This window comes from Dermacentor variabilis, chromosome 11 (genome assembly GCF_050947875.1).
Source record: "Dermacentor variabilis isolate Ectoservices chromosome 11, ASM5094787v1, whole genome shotgun sequence".
Classification (NCBI taxonomy): Eukaryota; Metazoa; Arthropoda; class Arachnida; order Ixodida; family Ixodidae; genus Dermacentor; species Dermacentor variabilis.
The window spans coordinates 72,793,492-72,817,110 of NC_134578.1; the positions used below are offsets into that span (position 1 = coordinate 72,793,492).

A 23,619-nucleotide genomic window follows, 5' to 3' on the forward strand; every position below is an offset into this window, starting at 1 on the left:
TGACGCCCAGGGACCAGTAAATGATGTTCCTGCAGTAGGGGAGCGGTAGGTCGGCAGGGATGAAGTGGTGGCGCTGTCCTTTCATGACACGCGAGTTGTTATAGATGCAGAACAAGTTTCCGAATGTAGAGGAGGATGGATTGTGCGTATGAGCTGTCATATTTATTGCACTCTGCACATCGGCCAAGACTACTCTGTTGACACAGGCGGCTGAAGGTGGGGGAGAGGTGGACATGGACGGCTGCGTAGGAGGCAACGTGAGGTGGTAGTTGAACGTCCTCGAGTTTGGTGTAGCAGGTGTTATACCACTGTGCGTGGTCTTGTAGGAAAGATATATTGTTCCGAATGGCACGATGAACGTGGCCATCACTACAATGCAGAGGAGATATACCCTCGTCAAAGGAATTTGCCCCCATTGTTGCGATGGTTGCTCTCTGTCACTTTGCACGAGAGGCGGAGCATCTGGCGAGTAGGCGGGAGGGTTCACGGCGCCTGAACCTGAGGCCGCCTGTGGCGGTTCTCGCGGCGGAGGCGTGGCGGTAGAGGGTTGTACGAGGCGCCCTCTCATGGACGGCGGCCTTGGTACGAATACGATGACGTTTGGCTCTTCGGCATAGGCGGGCATTCCTGCGAATCCGCCGTATGGTTGCGGTATGTTGTGAGATTTCCATGCCGGGGACATGACCCGCATCTGGGTTGCTGGAGATGGCGGCGAGGTGTTCTTGTCTGTGTCCGGCGTTGGTTTCCTGATCCGCCGAAGAGCCACGGCGGGCATGCCGCTGTCGTTTGGAGTGATACTTCGGCGCCTGTGCGTCAGCGTCGTCTTTGCTGTCTGGTAATGGCTTGTCAGAGTGTCGGACGGGCTCTGTTTGATCGATGCTGATCGACGTCCTTGGAATTTCTCGGGCCACGCAGCTGACCTACCAGCGGTTTTGGTGTTAGGAGCGGTGCTTGCGGACCTAGAGGACGGCTTGCGGTCATGATCTCCCGATGGTGGTTGCTGGCTGGCAGAGAAGGGTTGCCACCCGGAAGCATTCGGTCGGTTCCTATCGTGGGACGGTGGTATCATGCCACCTGGTTCCGGTAATGTGAAAGCGTCCTTGGAATGGTAACGATGCATGGTGACTGGTTATTCGAGGGCGCGCTGGCACGAAGGCTTCCACTGCGATCCCGGGTAAGATCTTCTTTATGTCACGCGTACACGTGGAAAATATGATGATGATTATCCTAGGCCACGTCATATACCTACTTAGGGGCACTGGCCAAGAAGCGGGTGGCACACGAGAAAATGTATAGTAGTAGTAGTAGTAGTAGTAGTAGTAGTAGTAGTAGTAGTAGTTGTAGTAGTAGTAGTAGTAGTAGTAGTAGTAGTAGTAGTAGTAGTAGTAGTAGTAGAAGAAGAAGATGATACTAGAGAATGGCACGTACATGTCCACTTAGAGGGATTGGTTAAGAAGAAGGCGATAGAACAAAAATCAAAGATGCGCGTGGACGGAAATAGCAGTAACAGTAATAATTATCTTCTTATTTTAACATGTATATTTCTTAACGAATGGATGAGTATCGAGAAGAACGCGTTGTTTAGCACTCAGTCAGATATAAGGAGCATCTACAGTAAAATAGAGGCCGTGATTGTTTCATTGTTCTGGCAGGACTCGGATTCTGGGTTTCCCCTTTCACGAGAAAGGCACCACTAACGAGTGGTGGTCCCAGCTTCGAACGCCATGGAAAGGCATGCTTAACGTCCTCTAGAGGATCGGAAACCATTTCGGCAGTGCCTGCACCGAGGTCCTCCAAACGCTGCATAGTCGTCGCGGTCCTTACATAAAATACATTCTACGGAGGCATCTATTTACGGAGCCATGAGTTCGTCAGGGCCGAACTACCCGCCTCCCCCTACCGCCTAAGGTACTGCCGAGGGAGGACGTTCCGGTAACTCATCCTAAGTGTCTACCCGAAAAACGTAACAAGGACGGACACACGAGAGAAACGCGTACGCGCTACGAAAGACCCCAAGGTTCTGGCGACAACAATTTACACCAACCCTGCTTGGAATGGCTGCGTCAGAAAGGCCTCCTCCTGCCCTCCGCCCTCTTTCCCCCCACCCGAGATGTACCAAAGATCCCAGGTCTGTAGATACCACAGCCCCACTGGAACTTAACTGGAGCAACAAGACGTGTGTATGGTGACGCTGGCATTACACTGTGAAGCATCACGCTCCCTCTGGACACAACATCGGGAATTCACGATAATCTTCGACAACATAGAGGCCATCTTGCGGCTACGGGGACCGAGTACCTTAGGTTCACTCTCTCACCTGATAGAGAGATGGCGCACATTACATCACTGCACAGCCCGTATTTTCTGGCGCGGATGGAGCCCGAACGTGTATGGCGCTCGCCCTCCCGAGGCCTACCCAATGTTCTCACGCCTGGCCTGTGCCCGGCCTGTGCCCGGCCACAGCTCGGTGCGGCCCAGTTGGGTCCTCTCATTATTGAGTCTCATCGAAGCATGGTCCAGTTGTCGATTATTACGAAGGCATCAGCCGCACAGAGATTCTTTGCTAGGGACAGGCTCGGCTCTCGTGTTTTCCACTGGAGTTGATGCTGATAAGGAAACACATGAGAAAAAAAGGAAAGATGCATCCTCTGTTCATTATTTTTTTGCATTGCTGTGTGATACGAATGGCCGCGCTACTTTTGCCAAATAGTGGTACAGCAGTATATAGCGAGGGCATAATTGACTACTCTCGCGCGCACCACTAGCTTATTCATCTCACGCCTGAATCCAGAAGAACCAATACAGGTACATTGCTGTAATTTGAGTGAGTGAAGTTGCTGGTAATGTAAATATAAACACGCTAGTCTGTTGGCTTTCTGAATTCCACAATGCGCTGCCGCTAAAAGGTCTTCTATCTCTATTGTAGATTAGTAGGTGGCAGGCAAGGATAACGCTCACGCGCGACAATATTGTCCCATGGAACAAAAAATTTTGTGACCCCCGTCGGTAGCCCATTGACTACGGCGTTGTGTGGCGTAGCTAGAGGTCGTGGGTGCGATCCCTGTAGCGGAGGCCACATATCGAGTGTGGCGAAAACGCCTGTCCACTTTGATTTCGGTGCTCATTAATTATTACCGTGTGTTCAAAATTAATCTGCAGCCCCCCACTACGATGTGTGAACATACTACCGTGATTTTTGCACGTAGAACCTGTGAATTTAGTTTTATTTATTTGAACAATGAATTTTATTTCATCATTCAGCCTAACTTGAAATGGAATTTTTCATTCAGCAAATCAAATATCCGGGTATCATTAAATGAGTGAATTTCTGTTCTTTCTTTGCTTTTGATCTAACGTGTTTTTAGTCCCAATGCATGGACAACGCAGCAACCCTATAGTGGGCAACTTGGTATCCGTCCCTTGTAATACGCTGGATTAAAGGTGGACTTAGCTTTCTTTTGTTCTTTTTCTCTGAGTTAGTAGGTCTCGCCACAAGGCAATAAGGAGAAATGAAAAACAAAAACAACGACAAACAAGGCCATATCTGTTCAAAGTGTGCAGCCAAGCAGGAACCAGAAGAATGAGTGTGAAAAGTTACTGTTTGCCCCCCAGTGCTTATTAAAGAGAAGCTTTCGTAACCTTTCCCTCGGTGTTTGGCCTTCGTTTGTTTCCTGGCAGGATATAGTTGCCGATTTAAGCACATACAAAGGTTATATGTGTTCCGAATGTAAGTACTAGCCGACGGGCTCATGTGAACATTGTTGCCGGCCGCCAAAGTAGTGCGAGTCAGCGAACCTCTGTGGTGCCTAAGAATATCGAAAATTATAATCATACCTAAAATAGGACCGCACAATGCAGGCTCATAGGCATCTGTAAAGCACATCTTCTTAAAGAAGTAAGTCACTTTATTCAGGGGCTTCTTTGATTTAAGCTTTCTATGGTTCGGTCATCTGGTATGTGCAACTGGGTGTGCGCGCATTGTTGGCTAATCTCCCGCAAAGAGAATGGGCCAGTGTGGCAAGAGGCGCACTGTAGAAACCTTGCATTTATAAACGTGTATGCGCCAACGTGACACGAGAAAGACAGAAGTTGTGATCCTCGCGGTGACATAAACATAATCATTGCCTGAGATTAGACATCGAATGGGATGTATGTGTAAGCGCAATCGTATTCATCGCCGTTAGGCATGTGGCATTTCTTAAAGCTTTCTATGCCTACGTTTTCGGGTTTGACATGGCCGCTGTTTGCTGGCCCGGTCAGCATCTCTGTGTTCATATTTGCTGATGCGAAGGTTATATGTGCACTGAATGAAAGCACCACCGGGCGGGCTTTTCTAGCCCTTGCATGGCTGACCGATAAAATTGGGCGAGTAAACGCACCTATGCTCTCTTTAAAAAAAGATTGCAGCATAAATCCTATACATAGACTATCAGCTGACTGGCATCTTTAAAACGAACCGTCAAGGTAATGAGATACTGGATTATATTTAAGGAATTCTTTCATTTACTTTATTTTCTTCGACTTAGGCTCTCGGTAGGTGCGAGTGGCGTAGCGTCCGTTGTTGACCAATGCTCCCGATATAGTATGTCCCACTGTGACACAGGAGGTACACAATCCTTAAAATGTTGCTGGATATATATCCCACTTCTCTGTGCATTCACCTGTCATCCCCATTTTTTCCTTGGCATGGATCGTACGCCGTCGCTGTCCTCGTGGTATCGCTACATAAAAAGTAACATTAGGAGCATCGTCCAGAGTTGGAGTTTGCATTTCGGCGTGGACTGAGATGACTGTATTGCGTAAAGACATCACCTGTCCAAGAGAATAATTGCACCAGAATAAATTTGTGGCCTTGGTGATGGAATAAACGTATAATCACTTCACGAGATCTGGTTGCGTAGGCTGAAAGTAAACGAAATCATACGCATCGCTGTTGCTTTTAAAGGATGTAGATTATCGCTCCAATTAAATATCGCGTCATGTAGATTACAACGCGCACGTTAGACCTGCATAATTTTTGTCGTTCCTTGCTTCCGGCTTCAAGCATCTACATCCTGTCGACCCTCGTCTCAGGTCATAGCCAAGAAGGGCGTCTAGCACCTGTCATTGTCATAGGGTATATGGTTGCTTGGGACATGTCGTCTGGTAGAGCGCCGCCATTGACCTCTAGGTTTAAATACCGGATGGTGTGAGAGTCGCTGCAGCTGCACTCCTCACTTGGGATGTCTCATGCGACCCCTAGGCAGTTGTAATCGTTGCTGCAGGCGGTATGACATCAGTGAGACCACAAAATTTGGCGAACTTTAGTAATGAGTTGATCTTGCTTCGTCGGATGCATTCCTGTTGGCCTTTTTCGATGCGAAGCATCAATCGCCTCATTTCAGGCGCTTTGCAGTAGTAGGTAAATAGGTTGATAGTTTCTTCTCTGGCCTCGTTTCGGATCTCTTCAGTCTAAAAAAATGCGCATTCAGCAGTGGAGATTATACCAGTCTCCCGCAATACAAAATCCCGATTCTCTATACCCGATAGGTTACAGACGTAGACACAGAGATAAAAATAGTTATGAGAGAAACGCGTCCGGAGAAGTATAGCCTGTATCATTACATTTAAGGCTTCTGTAACTCTTGTGTCATAGTGACACATTTCCATTATGGGGAGGGTTAACCAAGATTGGGCACATAACCAGGGTTACGCACCTCGTGGCCAAAAAAAGAAGAGGTACACCAAAATATGTAATATAAGAAAATGAAAAAAAAAGAACGAATGCCACTGAAGATGATGCGCTGTTGCTTTAAAAGATCTGCGCTGTTTGTAGATACCGATGTACCAATTACACGTGCAGGCTGTATGTCGAAATTTAACTTATTACCTGGAACGCACGTGTGTTCACTGGTACAACTTTGCCGTTAACGCAGGCCTATACAGGGCGCTTCCCGTAACGTGAACCAAAGATTTAAAAAAAAGCGTGGTTAACCGCAGCTGCATGAAACGAACGGTTTGCCATCATGCGGCGCTCCTTGGAGTACTATCAATATTCTGCCTAATCAGTTAATTAACTAAAATGACAGAGGCAACGGCGCTTTCTCTCCGTGTGCCACTGCCAAGGTTGCTGACGCACTGTGGAGCCGATGCCTACAGCCACTCACTTCGCCACGGTCTGCGCGCACGGTTCTTTGGCACGAAGCGTGGTTGAGACCGCCGCAATACGACAGAGCACGAGCGAAGTCCAGTGGTGTTATTTCATGTCTCGCGGGCTTCCTTGAAACGCCGAAAAAAATCACCACGCAGCATGTACATTGCCCCCCAAAAATTGCATCGGTCATTTCTGAATTCCCCTCTACAAGGCAACGAAACGTACTTGACTCTAAATTGAATACCAAAAATCTTGCACAATTCAACTTCGTCAGTTAACTAATTAAGCGGAATAAAAAAAATACTCCAAGGAGTGCCACATGATGACAAACCATACGCCATTGGTTTCATTCAGGTGCGACTAACCACACTTTTTAAATCCTTGGTTGAATAACGTGAAACACTCTGTATAAGTCGTCTCTTCCGTGACTAACTAACGTACCTGCGCCGAACTGCGGTGAGGCAAGGCAAATTGGGCTTTAAAATGCAGTTCACTGTAGAAGCAGAAGAAGAAGCGCACCCATTACGCGTGGCTGCGTGCAGCGACAAGAAGAGAGAAAAGAAGAAGAACGCTCTAGCCTCGTTCGGCGTGTCGTTGGAGCCGTCCTCGTCGAAGCGAATACACCGGCTCCAGAAAGGCTCCGACAGGCGATAGGAACCTGAAAACTCCCGGACCCTTACTTGCGTCGACGCGGCAGAAAGAGCACTCACCATGGAGAAACAGGACATATTTTCAATCCTGCGCACCGACATCGGTGAAGAAGGTAGGCCTTACATGCTACGGGTATTAGGGTAGATAAACCAAGGTCATCGCGAGCACGTCCCCGATCAGATCGGAACAAAATTGTTCCGCAGCTGCGTCGATTACACTTGCGTTTGTCAGGTTTTTCGCTCGATAAGAGCCCGCTGTGCAGCCAACTATAGCGGCAGCTCTGTCTCCTTCCGGTATCTTCATCAGCCTGATTACGCCCACTGCAGGGCAAAGGCCACTCCCATACTTCTCCAACTAGCCCGGTCATGTAGTAATTGTGGCCATGTTGTCCCTGCAAACTTCTTAATCTCATCCGCCCACCTAACTTTCTGCTGCCCCCTGCTACGCTTCCCTTGGAATCCAGTCCGTAACCCTTAATGGCCATCGGTTATCGGTGACCATCGGTGACCATCGGTGACCATCGGTATGATCCAACGCTAACAGGAAGCATTCAAAGCCAAATTCGGATCCAAGAAATTGGCCAACAGTGGCATGACTATCCGGCAGCTCGGGCTCAGAGTAGGCTGTCTACTAGCTATAGCGATTTACGGCAGATGGTGCAGTCCTGTTTCTGGGCCTGCCGCTTCGGTCCTGTGGACAAGTGTGTCGGGCGCGGTGTCGCCGACATATCGTGTTGCAAATTCAGGCACCACTAATTGGTACTATACCGCACAATATGGTGAGAAAGTAGTACGGTACTATACCTGTAGCCCAGCGTCACAGGCCAGCTTGATAAAGAAAGCTGGCCTGTGAGCATCATTTGATGCTTGCTTTGTATGTATTCTCAACCAACTCGAGTATGTGCCACGTGCACGCATTTTAACAGCAGTTTGAAGATGACGGTTTGAACTGTTTTCAGTATTTGAGTACCTTGAAGCCCCAATAATACTTTAAAAAATGCTGTGTAGCATATTATTAGCCCTTAACCGGTGCTTGCATACAACTACTGCTTCTGCAGTGTTTTCGTGAAGGCAACTCTCCCAGTAACAGTTCTGTCCGGAGCTGAGGTGCATGCCATCTCGACTGGTGACATTGTCACTCGGTGAAGGAATTAATCAGTGACCATTGTTAAAATGAATTCCTGTGTTTTTCTTTTCAGGCGTCGAGAAGCAACTGGAGCAAGAGCGTCGAAAGCTTCGGCGAAAAAGGAGTAAGCGAAAGCAGAAGTTCAGCTCATGCGATCATGCATACGTAGCCATGTATTTTTACGCTTACGACATTTAGAAGCCGCGTGCTTCTAGACCAGACTAAGGTTTTTCACGAATGGAACTTACAGGGCTCTGTGTACGAGGCACGACGTGCACTCTATCATACGCGTGAGCATGCAGTAGGGAATTGTCGCGTTGCACTATCGCCCTCTGACGAGAATACCCCGAGACAAGAATTTCTCTACGCCTACAAATAACGATAGGCGGCGCTAGAAGTGTGAGATGGCGGGAATAAATGGGGAGTTTGGGAAATATATGCAAATCAAGAGAGCCGGGACAGCGGGTACAATGTGCTCAATGCATATTTCCTTTGCACTTTGCAGGAGATCCTTCTTTTAATGTTGTATGCAGTCATCCAGCGGTTGTTGCGAGCTATTCATGCATGAAATGCTAGTTGGTCGCTGGGGCTAATTTGATCAGTGTGGAGAACACCAAGTTGCAACAAGAGTCACGTCGGTGGGGTAAATTGGCTGGTCAGGGATGCAGAAGAATTTTAGCCTTTAGCGCACAAAAGATGCACGGACAGTGTAGAAAAACATGGACGACTATACTGTCCCTGTGCCTTTACTGTACTTGTGGCTTTCGTGCGCCAAAGGCTAAAATGAAGTAACAATACGCCCACACTCACATTATTTGAACAAAGCAAGCTCTATCGCGCATGGCACCCGACACAAATCGAAGGGTGTATTGGGCATTGAACCGTTCGGGTGTATCTTGCGCTATAGAGAGAGTGGCTTTCTCCGGCATCCAGTGGCGTAGCAACATGGGGGGCCGGGAGGCCGTGGGCCCCGGGTGCAAGGGGCCAGTGAGGGGGGGGGGGTGTCATACATCTGAAGACACCTCTATTTCCGCCGGCTACACCCGGGGAGTGGGGTGACAGAAGGCCTATGGGCCCCGGGTGCCAGACGACCTAGCTACGCCACTGCCGGCATCTCTACAAAAACTGCGCAAAACAGCTTTACTTTCAAGCGAACAATTGGCGGGTCCTGATTATCTTAATGAAGCCCAATTCTTTACCCTACAATACTGCCAGCTTAGAGTCCCAGGCTTTAAACACAAATTGCACAATCGAGAAGATCAGCAGTGAGAAAAAAAAAGAATAGATCGCATGCACAAACTTAGTCACGAAATTTTGAGAACTCCTAATATAGAGGACGAATCACTCTCTTCCTCTATTTTTTGTTCACCAAATAAGGTACATAGAGGTATTTACAAACATACGTTCTATTGTAGGCGCCTTACTCTATTTTTACACATATCCTACACAGGCTCAAACATTTGCCCCATTGCAGCACTAAATTTGAGGTACCCCTGTCTTCAGTCAGCGACGCACGCGGCCTCCCCGAACGCTCATTGTCATGCAAGTCTTCGCGGCTTTCTGCGAACTAACACCACCACCACCTCACACTTCTTAAGGCGAGGCGCCTTTCCGCATGCGTGGGCTGCATTGCCCTGTCGATTTCGATGGGCGTTGGTCCCTTGGTCCATAGAAAACGAATCACACTTCGTGTGGACGTGTGAAGAACAACGGCCATCTTCAACAACTGACAGCAGCGCCGTGCTATGGAGCTTCCTGCAGATAAGACTGGGCCGCTCGAAGAAAGGTCAACCGATAGAAATGGATATGTTGGCTTCGCATTTACAGCCGTAATTTGGCTAAAAAATGTAGGGGCAAAGACTTTCTCATTCGCCCGCAGATGCAAGGAATAACGAGGAGCACACAGGGCGCAACGCTAGCGGTGTGTCCCGTGGGCTTCTCGTTCTCGAATAAAAATAAAAAATACAGGAAACGAGCACACGCTAAGCGACAAATATTTAAAGAGGAGGGATGTCTTCCTTCAAAAGCTAACTGCCGGAAAGAACCTATCAGCAATTACCGCAATCAAAGAGGTCTTGAAACAAACTGAAATACGAATAGGAGGCTCTTTTCTGTCGTCGCCGCACTTTTCTTTGTTTCGCGTCTTATGAAACCTTAACAAGTTACAACCGACTTGACCAGCAACAAGGGCTAATAATTAGCCCTATCGATTCTAGCTGTATAATATATTCGAATTTCTTATTGATTGATAAAAGAAAAATGATTGTGAAAGTGCACGTTTCCCTCCCATCAAAATTCAGTGACCTTGTAAAAGAAAGAAAAATGGTGTTAGCCTTCAACAGGTCGAAAGCACTTAGGTTTGCGGGTTTCGAGTCTACCGTGCTACATAGAGTGTGATACAGATATGCCTATATGGACGTTAATTCTGGCTATATACATCGAATGCTCCCTTGCCAGGAGCTTGTAGTACTGCTGTAAAACTAACAAACGACGAGTCTATGAGGCTGATACCCAGTGTGTCCGTTTAGTGCGTTGACGACACACAGCTGCTGTCGGGAAATCTCGCACACCATAGCACAGCCCCTATTTATACGGAGTAGCTACTGGACCGTTTTAGGAATGTAATGCGCTTTAGCTTCTGCAGTGCCATTCTTTTCTGCGGGGCCGTGCCAGAATAATGAGATACAATGGAAACGAGCGCACACTGGGGTACAGGAGGAAAGCTCCCGTACGCCCAGTTGTTTTAGTTTTCCGACTTCTAGAGCACAGCGCTTGTAATTTCGATTTGCCCAATGAAGTTGCGGGTAATCTTGAACTTTAGGAATAAGCAACTTGAAATGACACTTTGCTTTTTTATACAGGTGTACATTTTATTCACCCAAATGCAGAATATATGAAAACATGTTACTTTGTTTGTGTAAAGGTTGCCGCCTTTGCAGTAGCGTGTGACGTCATCGGTATCTGTAGACCTCTGGACGTTCAACGCCAAACGCGAGCCCTTGTTTGCAAGTGCTTGCCCGTGCGAACACAGGCCTGCCCGTGTTTCTGTGTCTTCAGCGTATGTGTGTCAGCTGTACAAAAAAAGTGCGGAAGAGCTCTCACTGGACCTCTCGCTACCTCGTAAATGAAATTTGATGCTTCTTACGAACGAGCGCTTATCTAGCGCCGAGCATGAACGACTAACTTTAGGAAATCGCGTAGTAGCGTGGAAATTGAACGGTGGCGTCGGTAAACCTTTCTTTACTGCATCTATTTTTTGTTTTTACTTGTGAAGGACGCGAGAGTTGTTCGCAATTCAAGTGTAGCTACGAATCCATATCAACCCTGCCTCTAGTGGTCCTTTAGTACAGACGGCTGAAATAAGTAAATATTTGTCGTTCCGTGTCGTTTCTATTGCAGAGAGGCTTCGGGAACAGGTGCGCATGGAAATGGAGGCCCTTGGACTGCAAGGGCAACAACAGGAGGACGCGGAACAAGCCGGTTAGTTCACGAATCTGCGCACAGCACAGATTACTTTTCAGAATGGGACTACGGAAGCGTCTTTATCATGAGCCTATATTGTACAGTGCCGTGCAGGTAAAGGCCACCTGCCAGAAACCCCCACTTGCCTCTTAACCTGTCGATTACGTGTTAATACGCGTACTTTCAGGGGTTAATTACGGGTGAGTTAACATCCTTAGACGCCTTGTGCACTGTCGCCCCAATATCTGAAGAAAACTCAAAAACATATTCGATTTTCGAGTAGTTTCGTCTAACTGGTGCGCATGTAACGAACGCGAGAAAAACAAGTTCAGCAGCATTGCAACACTTGGTAAGGCAAGCCTTGGTAACGCATTAAGTTATACGAACCGAGGGCTCAGACTTTTTGCAAGACATAGCTAGCCGCACTGCGAAGTACACGTTTGACAAGCCGTTGTTTGCGAGCTTCGGCCGCCTCTCTACGTTGCCGTCTCGCATCGTCGCGTTGCTTCTTTCGCATCTTCGGCTCGTTTTCGACGCTTACCTGCGGCTTCGCGCGCTCGTATAGCGGGGTCAGACTCGCGTCAACGACGTTTCTTCGACTTTACCTTGCATCTTCTCGGCAGGGGATTGAAGCGTACGCTGTTCTGTGTGTTGCATGGGTGATTTCGATGAATCTACGCACCGTTCGCTTCACATTGCTGAGCGCTTGTAGCCTCAGCCTTACGGGGTTATGAGCCATTGCATTTTTTGCTTGCTTACGGGTTACGAGCCATTTCTTACGGAGCTATGAATTATTGAGAAGTTCACGTACTTTTTTTTTGTACCACTTGACCAGACGCCGCGTTTCTTTGTGTTGTATGCGTGATTTCAATGAATGTATGCACTGTACGCTTCACTTTGCTGAGTGCTTGTAGCCTCTGCGTTACAAGAGGGATGAGCCATTGCATATTTTGCTTGGCGCAGGGGGGTATGAGCCATTGCTCATGACGACAGTTTTTGTACCATTGGATATGACGACGCTTTTTTTTCAAGGCCATCGAAGGTATGTGCCACTTAAGGCTTTCGTCTTAAAAAAACAGTTTTTCTTTGCACAAACTCAGCAATAGAGATGCTAAATTGCCTGGCCGTTGTTGGCACGCCGTGGTTACATATTGGATTTTCATATCATCTGGCACTGTTCGAAAGGCCCCTCATGGTTGCTTTTCGTAGTGTGCGACGACGTATGCCAAATTCGTGTGCCATATGCCAAATTGAGGCCTATTTTTCTTCTCGAAAGCTGGTAGCAAGATTACGCTCAAACCACTCTCATACATTTATGCATGCATCCTAGTTCATCTCATCGGCGAATATGCTACGCAGCCACTGCCCAGTTACAGTTGAGAGATCTTAAGGACATTGTGCCTTGCAGTGTACAAGCGGTACCGTGAAGTTATCTTGTACACTGCCTTCAATAGATTTCAAAACTAACTCGATATTGATAACTTAGTATACTTATCCCACGCAACCAACACAGACGCATGAGAAGCTCCACGGAAGTGGCTTATTCTTGCCGTTCATTTACATGAAAATCTGTTTTAAGATTAAGGATATGCAGGAGGCTTGTGTTGAGCTTGAGCACGCAAGCCGGCTGGGTCTCCTGATATAAAGCTCTCTACTGATTTTCTCTGGACTGTTGTGTCGTCATAGAAGACAAAAATACCCGTGAGGTGTTTGTCTAATACACCGCGACGAGACGAAAATCGAGGGTGCAGCATAAACATGCAAACCCATCTCCCGGTGTGCCATCGTCATCTCTATGTGTATATATAGCCAACGAAAAGTTGTTTTTACTACGTCGAGCATGAAGAGACAGCTACTTTGTCGACGTATATGAAGGTGCTGCATTCAGCATCTGACCTTTGCATTTTAACAAAGGGTATGTGTTCACGTCCATAACACACTGATGTGCTATTAACTGGTAATAAGAAAATTTAGGTCAACAACTGCATAATATTAGTAAATGGATAAGCAACCGATTTGAAAACTGATTGTGTCTTCGATTTATCCTCAGGTCTCGTGAGCTTGAAGTGACTTTGATATCGGTTTGTGTGAAAAATCGACCGGTAACAGTGGAGAAAAATAGACGGGAGAAAACATGTGTGGGCTATTGTACTGAAGAAACCGTGTACACCTTTACAGGTGATACGTCCGGACGTTTTACTAGAAACGTGGTGCCCTCGTGAGCGTCGGCAAATACGGACTCAATCTGCCATGATATGCAAGTCGGTTCCAGTTTACAGTTTTCCGTAGTACGACTTTTCTACAGTGTAGAAAATTATTAACTGGAACAACGTTGCATTTCGCTTCTGATTTTGAGTGCTTAAGTATATCGAAACATCTGCAAGGCACATAGTGCCTGTAGCAAATGGCTATGCTTTAAATATTGGCTGGCGTCGATTCTGCAATGACAAAGCGATCCCTAAAGTCGATATGTAAAAGGCAATCCAAGAAAGTTCATGAGTAATCGCATCGCCGATAATGTTCCAATTTCTGCTTTACACCTGTGCTTCGAAGTGAAGTCCAATTATTAGGGTTAACGGGGCTACGAAGGACATCCTTACTGGGGGCTCCGAATTAATTACGACCAATTGTGGTAGTTTATTTGGCCGTTAATTTGAAGCTTATTTTGAAAAATAAAGAAAATAGCAGGGAGATGGGACACAAGGCATAAGAAATAAGAAGCAGGCCGACTGTACTCCGTCAGCACTGTTTTTTTCAGACTGAAGCGTGTACCACCCGCCGCGGAAGCTTAGTGGCTACCTCATTACGCTCGTGATCTTGAGGTCGAAGGTTCGATCACGGCCGCCGCGATCGCACTTCAATAAAACGAAATGCAGAAAAAATGACAGTCACTTAAGTATGCCCTAAATGATTTGAATGCGAAAGCATTAGGACTTGTCTAAGTTATCGCCTCAAGTTAAAACTCCTCCTTAATTAACCTTGGTCTAATTTGTGCCAACATTATTCCACCTTAATCTACTTTCCTCCCGCTTAAGCAAATTTTGGGAGTGGGCCATGGCGTCCGTCTTACGCCGAGGCTGCTGTGCGTGGGATTTCGCAGTACGAGCTGCAGGAGGTTCAGCGCCGGCAACGTGACGTCCTCACTTGGTCACGTGGGTTTTGGTACTACTAGATGATAACGGACTCCAAATTTTCCGCTTCAAATGGGCCATATAATGCTCGCGCATTAAAAAGGGCTCGTTTATTTAGATTGAAGTGCTCGTTAAAGAAACCCAGGTGTTGAAAGGGGAATCTGGATCACTCCACCACGACGCGCTTCATGATTATATCGTGGCTTTTGGGCCTAAAACCGCAGAATTTAAATTTAGCAGGCGCCAGCCAGCTCCATGGAACGCAAATCCTGCACTAAGTTTACGTACGCGAGCGTGTGCCCTCCCGGCCTCATTGAAATGCACCCGCCGTGGCTTGGAATGGAACCCAGGTCCTCGTGACATCTTCACAGAGGCTTGACCAGTAAATATTACCTGTTTGTTTCGAATACCCCATTTTTTTTAACACCCCAAGATATTTTTTCGCAGCGACAGGAGGTAACGTAGAACCCGGTTATAACGAACGAGCTTATGCCGTCAGTATAGTGTTTGATACTTTAGGTGATTTCATATGCCCTACTATAATGAATTTAAACGAACTGCATTTGCACAGGTTATCGGGTTATTGTTAGTTACTTTACATGCGTATCGGTCATAAAGTTTCGGGTTTTCGATGTAGAGAAGAATTAGCGCTATCCTGGTTCGGAATATTCGGGTTTCGTATTATACAAAAGTGCGTGTTATTGAAGGTCTGAAGGTCGCCCGTATTGTAGCAATAACTTCCATCTTTATAGCGAATCGTTGAAAAGGGAATTGCAAAAAAATAAAATAAAATACGCGTGTATTTTTGTTCTAAAATATACGACTTGCCATGACTATTTGGTTCTTTGTTAGGGGTGTTCGAATAGCAAAATTTCCGAACCCACTCGAATGCGGAATGAAATGCCAGATGCTAGTTCAATTTTTAAACAAAGTGAAATGTAAAGTTAGTGTAGAGTTAGCTTGGCGAAAAAATTAGGAACACATTTGCATCGTTTAACACGCGTAACGCGATTCGGAATCGGACGTACAGTTAACGGAGGGGTGTATATATGGTAAGTGGTGACTTTCAGTTAGTTAGTGTGCTGATGGCAATGACATAGTGCACCGTTTGAGAGCCTTGTGATAGCACCGAACATCGCTTCAGTGGAATGCAAACTCGGCGACAGTGGCCACAGATGTTGCCCAATTTGAGACATGTTCGTTGGCTGCCTATATGCGGGGTGGTTTTATTGTGATGATTGCACATTATTCAGCAGTTTTCTGTCCCATCTGTTCACTCAGAAACCGGTGCTCCTGCTCAACACCTCCTTGCTCTTCCAGCGCAGAACCATTTGAAACAGTTTTAGCTTGCATCGGGTTTTCCCTCTCGAGACGCCATCAAGGGTTATATATTACCTACTTGAAGAAAAGAGCGCTACGAAGACGCGGACTAAAAGAACATGTACGACGGACAAAGCGCCTTGTCCGTCGTACATGTTCTTCTTTTAGTCCGCGTCTTCGTAGCGCTCTTTTCTTCAAGTAGGCAAAACCAACTCGCCCACATCAAGCTTCTGCGATATGTTACCTTTTATATTTGAACAGGAACGAATATTCAACAATTTCGAATAGTTATTTCTCCATTCGATGATGATTCAAATAACGAGCGTTGTTTGAACAGTATTGGAAATGTTGAATATTCGCCGATACCTAATATCTATAAGTTCGTTAGGTTAAGAACTTTCTTTTGGCCGTGCCTAACATCACGTGACGGTAAAGAGGCATGTTTGCTGACAGCCTTGGCATATATTTAATTGTTTCCGTACCGACAATATCAAACTTTAGTGTGCTCATTTCTGTGTTTGTTTTGCATCTTCATCGCAAGAACCATCACTCTTTCTTTTCAGCCAAGCATCACACGCTTTCAAGCAAGACATCAAGGACAACCAAAAGTGGGTACAACTCAACTTAACTTGACGGAATCTAAGCCGGACAACCTATAATTTGAAGATAAAACGGTCCTCTTAAATGACATGTCGTGTATGTTAATTCTGACAGCGGGACGTCCCAAAGGCATTGATGCTGAATAGGAGGCAGCGCTGAGATCGAGGCACGCTAATTTTTAACCTGAACCAGCGCCTCTATAGCGGGCGTGAGCTTGAAACAGGAAATGAGAGGCAGTCTTTTGCTAATGTCTATTTAATTCCACACTCGAGGAACCAGATTTAGTTTAGTAAATGGTATGCATGCACATACGTAATTGGGCGTAACGCGTCTTGTATGTTGGAATAGTGTTCTCCTGTTAGCTTACTTTTTTTGCAGGTGATATTTTCCCAGGCATTTCTGAAATCCGACCTGTGGTAGGGCTTGAAAATACTTAAATTGAGCTGATCGACGAAGAAAAAATCATAAGAAAACGACCGATTTGGGTAGTCGAGTGATTAGTGCACTGTCTGAAGTTAATTCATGGGCTCAAATGAACTCCTTAAAACTAAACATTAATAAAACGAAGGCTGTTTTATTCACCCCCGGCACACATATGTCCAGTTACCCACCATTTCGTTAAATGCCTCTAAAATTGAAGTGGTAAAAAGCTTCAAATCACTGGGCGTGTATTTGTCACAAAACATCACATGGGATGATCACGTGAAGTACATTATTGATAAACTATCGAGGACAACCGGCATTAAGCGCTGCCACTGCTACTATTTTCCTACCTCTGTTAACGTACCTATATATAACTCTTTATTTTATTCTCTATTGAATTACGCGTTTCTTTTATGGTCAACCACAACAGCTTCAAGCGTTAGCAACGTTTCCGTCTTGGAAAAAAGTGCTCTATGCCTAGCCTGTAAAGTCCCATATCGCTACCACAGTGCAGAATTGTTTAAGAAGCACCACATCATTCAGGTTCCATCAATGTATGATTACAAGCGATGCCGTTTATATAAACTCGGTTTGCTGAAAAATAATGATACCATGACAAACCTAGTAAGGCTAGAGGAAAACTTCCTTGCTTATAGTGTGCGCCATCCTGAAGTGAGGTACGTCACCAAATGTAGAACCAATTACGGAAATCAAATGTTAAAATTTCAATTGCCTACACTTCTAAACCACATAATAAAAGAAAATAAGGTTGACATATCTAGTACATCACCAAAACAACTGCGTTTATTGTTTGTATAATGACGTGATACGATGGTTTTCTATTTCTTTGACTACTGTATAATCGCCTTTTTAAGTGACGTTTTATAACTCCTGTAAGTGTTTTCCTCTTAGTATGTCGTACTCCCTTAGCCGCGCGCTTTTATGCCTCCCCGTGTGATTAGAGGGTCAGGGCTCCTCAAGCTGTTCTTACAGATTTTACCTGTCCTCCTGGTAACTTTTTCTTGTTGCGGAAAAAATTCAACTCAACTCAATAATAGCAGACCCTTCCGCGATGTGAACGAAGTTAGCAGCAAGGCTACGGCAGACGCACAATAAGAAAGAAAACGAGATTTTAAAAAAGATCACAGATAATGACTGCCAGTTTAAATTCCTTACACGCTCTTGGGTGTTACTATTTCAGTCATTGACATTCCAGCTTTGCATTGTGGCGCCCGCATGCACATAATGAGCGCAGTGCAGAAAATTGTGTACAACATTTTACTAAGATCATCAGTTGGCGTTGAAACAAACACAGAGGCTAATAGGTTTAACGCACGAACGAAGACGGGACGAGAAGAGACACAGACAAGCGCCTTCCCTTGTCTCTTGTCCAATCGTTGTTCGCGCCTTAAACCTATTAGACTATGGAATACAACTAGCCCAAACTGCTACCCTTCTAAATACACACAAATGCGGCACAAAGAAACCTCATGTGCCTCCCCCCTCTTTTGTTTACCACTTCCATATTTTATATAAAATGCAGTGCTTTTTTGCAGGGGTAAGTTGCCCAGCTTCTAAATGCATTTGCGACATTTGTACACAACGACGAAGTAGGCTTATTCTGTTTATTCTCAGAGCATAAGCTTATTTGCATAACGTATGCTACAAAACTTCAAAATGGTGCTAAGATGTGACGAGTGGTTACTCGCCCCACACGGAACTGCACCTTTGCCTTTGTCAATACGAAATTTAAGATCGATATCGAAATTAGGTTTGCAAGAGGCTAGGCAGTGATAGACGTTGTAAAACATGATTAAATGAAGCAGGTCAGGTTCTTCAACCTTCTCGAAGAAGCGCAGTTACAGGAAGTGGACGTGGAAAACCCCTAACCGATAAACATGAAACGAAATAGATTTCGTACTCCCTGCCAATACAGCATGTTGCAGGATGGAGAAGTGTTAGGCAGGGCAAATGGCAGTGATCGTAGGCTAGTGAAGTCTAGGAATGCTCGTTAGTTGAAGAAAGGAAGAGTAAAATTAGTCAAGAAGAAACGAGCCAACCTATAGGCAGTAAGGGTAAAAGCATATGAATTGAGGCTGTTGACCGTAAGGAAATATGTAGCTTTAGAACATGAAGACAAAGATAACATTTCAGAAGCAGCAATTGGAAGCGGGGAGTAAGGCACCAACGCAAGCCGTAGGTAAGCCATCCCAAGTAACAAATGACGTTATAATGAAACGACAAAGCAACAACGTGTCTACATCATACGATTAAATAGAATTCTCTGAACTGTCAAAATTGATAAACAAGATGAAAACAAAAGATATTCGAAATTAGGAGATAGCAAAGATTGACAAAGCACTAAAAACACTGCAACACAGTCACAACAAAAGTTGGCATAGGACAGGGCAAGATGTATGCAGCGAGAGATAAGCAGGATGACGGCATTAGCAATTTAGAATATATAGTAAGAGCAGCAGAAAAATTGTAAACTGGCTAGCTATGAAGTTAGAAAGGCCTTGCAAGACATATCCCGGGGCAAAGCTGCAGGAAATGGAATAAGAGTCGATATAATGAAGGACGGAGGATATATTATGCTTGACAAGCTTGCGACCCTTCATACGCAATGCCTGACGACTTCAAATGTACCATAGACGTGGAAGAATGCCAATATATTATTGCATAAGAAGGAAGACGATAAATTATCGAAGAAAGATAAGCTGATTACTGTGCTTTCAGAGCACTGCATAAGATATTCACCAAAATAATGTCAAACAGAAGCACCGCAACGCATGACTTCCATGAGCCAAGAGCGCTGGTTGGCTTCAGGAAAGGATATTCTACAGTGGGTGTCGTACATGTCACGTCTATCAGGTAATTGAGAAATCTGCGGAGTCTAATCAACCTCTCTTTATGACTTTCATAAATTAGGAAAACATATTTGATCCCTAGATATACCAGCAGTCGTGGAGGCAATGCGTGATCAAGGAATACACGAGGCATACATGAATATCTTGGGAAACATCTACAGATTCCACAGGTTACTTGTTTCTCTAGAAGGAAAGTACAGCTACATACCAAGAAAGGCGTCAGGCAAGGAGACTCAATCCCTCCAATGCTATTCACTGCGTTCTTTGAAGTACTGAAGCTCACTGAGAAGGCTTAGGAGCGAGGATGAACGGTCGATATTTCAACAACTTTTGGTTGGCAGATGACATCGTCCTGTTTAGCAACACTGGGGATGAATTGCACCAAATGGTTAAGCACTTTAACTGAGAATGTGTAAGAGAGTGTAAGTGAGAGTGTGTTGTGGCAGACGAATATACTGAGAACAGAAATAATGTTCAACGGATTGACAAGGGAACAAAAATCAAGGGGCGGACAGATGGAGTACCACACCGTTGTATAAAAGTTACATGAAATAAAGTGCATCAGAAATGCTGGTCTGTCTTTCAACAGGAGGACCTTTGTCATAGGCGGCCCTGTCATCCTAGACAGGTTAGCTTTGACGGGTTAGTAGGGTGTCGTCACGAGCGGTCATTGCGCATTGCGGCGGGCTGTAAAGGAACAGACTCGAAAGGAAATGAACGCTGTTATTTGGAGTTTCTGGGTTTTAAACCCAGTACTCCCCGTTCTGTCATTGCGGGTAGGACAGGGTTTGAAGATGAGGGGAAGAGAGCGGGGGAGTGGGGAGGCGGTAGGAAAAAGGGAATACGGGAAAAGCTAAAAGCGTCAAAGACAGCCGCCTTGGGTACTTTGGGGGAAAGATGAAGGGTACTCTTCAGAGAACTGAACGGAAACCGCATGTGTCGTAGACGGCTTGCGGGTATAGTTTTAGAAGAATGGCGCGGACAGTTGGTCAGAGGGGAGCAACAAAGGGACATGAGTTGAAATAATGATGTGAGTCGTCCAGCATCAGTGCGCCGGAAAATTTTTGAAGGTATTAAGGTGGCAACATTAAGTCTGCGGGAAAGAACGGGGGTGGTGGGAAATGAGCGGATTGGTCTTTCAAGGGACGTTAACCTCCGAAGATCGGTGCAGGTGCCATCGCGGTAGTGTACAGGAAAACAGGCATGAACCTGGTGGTGAAGGCACCGAAAAACATATGAGCAAGCTGATGTTTTGCGACTTTGGGACGCGTTGGGGGCGGTTTATAGAAGAAACAAATAAAGAAGAAGAAAGGAAAGGAAAACTACAGAAGAAGAAAGACGGGCAGGAAAACTGCATGGGAAGAGGATTTCACATGGTTAATATATGCTCTGAAATGCGGCAGAAAAGCATTGAAGTGACTGGCGACTGCCTTAGCTAAATTGTGTTTTGCATCTGCGCGTTGGCCGTTGAACCCTGTATGAATTTGCTGTCCATTCTCACCTGTGTATGGTTTGCTACAAGTGGCACCCATAGGCAGTAGTTTACGTTCTTTGGACGTGCAGGTGCAGCTCGAGATTACCTTGTGGGGGTAATCCGACGCTGTACATTTAGTTGCAGTGGCGAATTGTACATGGCTGCCTGCGAGCACCCTGGGTGGTCACAGGGGCCGGATTTTGTCTTCGCCTTTGTTGTTAGTATGGCACGTACAAGAACGTCTTTGAAGTTAGTGTTCCGCCTGAAAACTGCTCTGCTCGGGTGAGGAAAGATCTTATTTTCTGTTGCTAGCGATAACTGAGTAGTATTTATTGAAGGTGCTGTTAATGTTTGAGAGTGCGTTTGAGAATTTTGTAGTAAGAAGAGGCGTTGTTCTTGTGATCTTAGGGCGGTTTTTGATGACCTCGGCTCGCTCAATTTACCTTGCATTGGTGTAGGCTCTTTGAAGGGCAGTGTTCATTGGTTCCTGTTTGATAGGGTTGCTTTAAGGCGAGTGAATCTATCTATGTAATCCTGGTTTTGAACTCAAATGTGACGTAGTCGTACGGCTTGACCTATAAATGTACCTTGTTTATAATGTTTGGTAAAGTGGCTTGTGTATTCTTGTGTGTTGTTTGTCAAAAGGTTTCCTACACAGCGCTGTCTTTGTATATTATATATATTGTCAATATATATTACTGTGTCCAGAATGTTTATGCGCTGGCTTGAAGATTTCAATGCGAACTTTATTGTTGAGTGAAAAGAATTTAGGAATTCATGTTACAAACTTCATGAATTCATAACCGCAAGCTAGCCTCTTGAGTCTGCGCAGGAGTACATTTACCTACATCCATTGCTTACAGGGGAACGTGATGGTGAGAAGGAAATTTACAGGAAAATAAAAATGGGGTTAGAGTGCACACGGCAAGCATTATCAAATCCTCATTAGCAAAGTGATTGAATAAAGAAACTGTACAGTCATTACATTCTACTGGTGCTAACATATGGGGAAGGAACTGGGAGGTTAACAAAGCTCGAGAAAAAAATTAAGTGCCCCGCAAGAGCGATGCCACGGAAAGTGTTATGCGTAACGCTCAGATACAGGAAGAGAGTGATGTGGATCTGAGAGCAAAACGGGGATAGCCGATATTCTAGTTGACAATAAGAGACAAAAAAAATGGAGCTGGGCCGGCCATTGAATGCGTAAGGTAGATCGGTGGACCATCAGAGTTAAAGAACGGGCGCCAAGGGAAGGGAAGCCCAATGGAGGAGGGCAGAAAATTAGGTGGAGTGATGAAATTAGGAAATTTGCCGGCGCCAATTGAAATTAGCCAGCTCAAGACAGGGGTAATTGGAGATCACGTTCGTCATCCTGTGGACGTAAAAATAAGCCGATGATGATGAAATCAAGCAGGCTAACGGACTATTTGCGCCGCCTCACTTTAAAGGGGATACAAACAAACATAATCCTCATAAGCATATTCATTATCATGTCCTCAGAGGACTCATCCTGTAAATGCACCAGGTAAAGGTAATGACAGCTGAGGTTAGAAAGAAAAAAAAATCTGCTGGACATTGGATTGGCAGCACATATGTTAGGAAATGAGTAGTAAGAAAATGAGGTTGGGGAAAATTGGTAGAAGTGGAAAAAGTTCTTCATTTAGCTGAACTCCTGAGGCTAGCACCACTTCTGATATCGTCATAGCCGATCAATGTGCCAAGGAATGCTGTTTTGATTCCACTGTTTCTGCGCATGGCTTTCCGACAAAAGGTTCCCTGGACTGCGAATGTGCTTACTAGAAGGCATTGTGCATGGATATCTTTGAAACTAAATTTAAATAACTTGCGGGGGGGGGGGGGGCTCCCGTGCCAAAACTGCACAGAGCGAGACGCCACATTTGAGAGCTTCGAATTAGCTTGAACTATCTGCTGGTCTTAACGCGCAGCTGAATCTAAGCACACGATTGTTTTTGCGCTTGTCCCCATGGAAGGTATGAAAAAAAAGCACACTAGTACTCGACGCATTCTTCATTAATACTTTTATTTGTTACTTTTCTTCTAGCTGATGCTGAAAGGGCGTCAGGTAAGATGTAATATTTTGTTCTCACCCATTTTCAGGCATTTGGTAACGTCAAAGATTGGGACTATTCGGTTCAGCGTGATTCAATATGTAACTGCACGACTTGATGCACACACAAACTGAAGCGTGTACAAGGACTGCGCTAGTCCTTGCCTGCGCGTGTCCTTGCCTACGGTTCAGTTTGTTCTTTTCCTAAATTATGCTCTTACATTTCTGGAGCCACTTTCGTAAAGCATAATCCTGCAGCGAGGATAAATGGGTGTTGCAAGCAAAATGGGTGTTGCAAGCAATATTTCTCCTCTACGCAATAATGCAATCTATTTTGATAGATTTCCCGCGTTACCAGTGTT

At 45.5% G+C, this 23,619-nt stretch overlaps 1 protein-coding gene across 1 annotated transcript in view; it reads left to right on the plus strand.

Annotated features, from left to right (window-relative positions):
• Nucleotides 1-6,705: 6,705 nt before the first annotated feature.
• Nucleotides 6,706-23,619, plus strand: part of LOC142563330 (membrane metallo-endopeptidase-like 1) — a 54,527-nt gene continuing 37,613 nt past the window's right edge. The window contains exons 1-5 of the mRNA XM_075673890.1: nucleotides 6,706-6,896; nucleotides 7,983-8,033; nucleotides 11,309-11,389; nucleotides 16,386-16,430; nucleotides 23,252-23,272. Coding sequence (XP_075530005.1) covers nucleotides 6,845-6,896; nucleotides 7,983-8,033; nucleotides 11,309-11,389; nucleotides 16,386-16,430; nucleotides 23,252-23,272 — 250 coding nt within the window. The 5' untranslated portion in view covers nucleotides 6,706-6,844. The remainder of the gene's footprint in view (nucleotides 6,897-7,982; nucleotides 8,034-11,308; nucleotides 11,390-16,385; nucleotides 16,431-23,251; nucleotides 23,273-23,619) is intronic.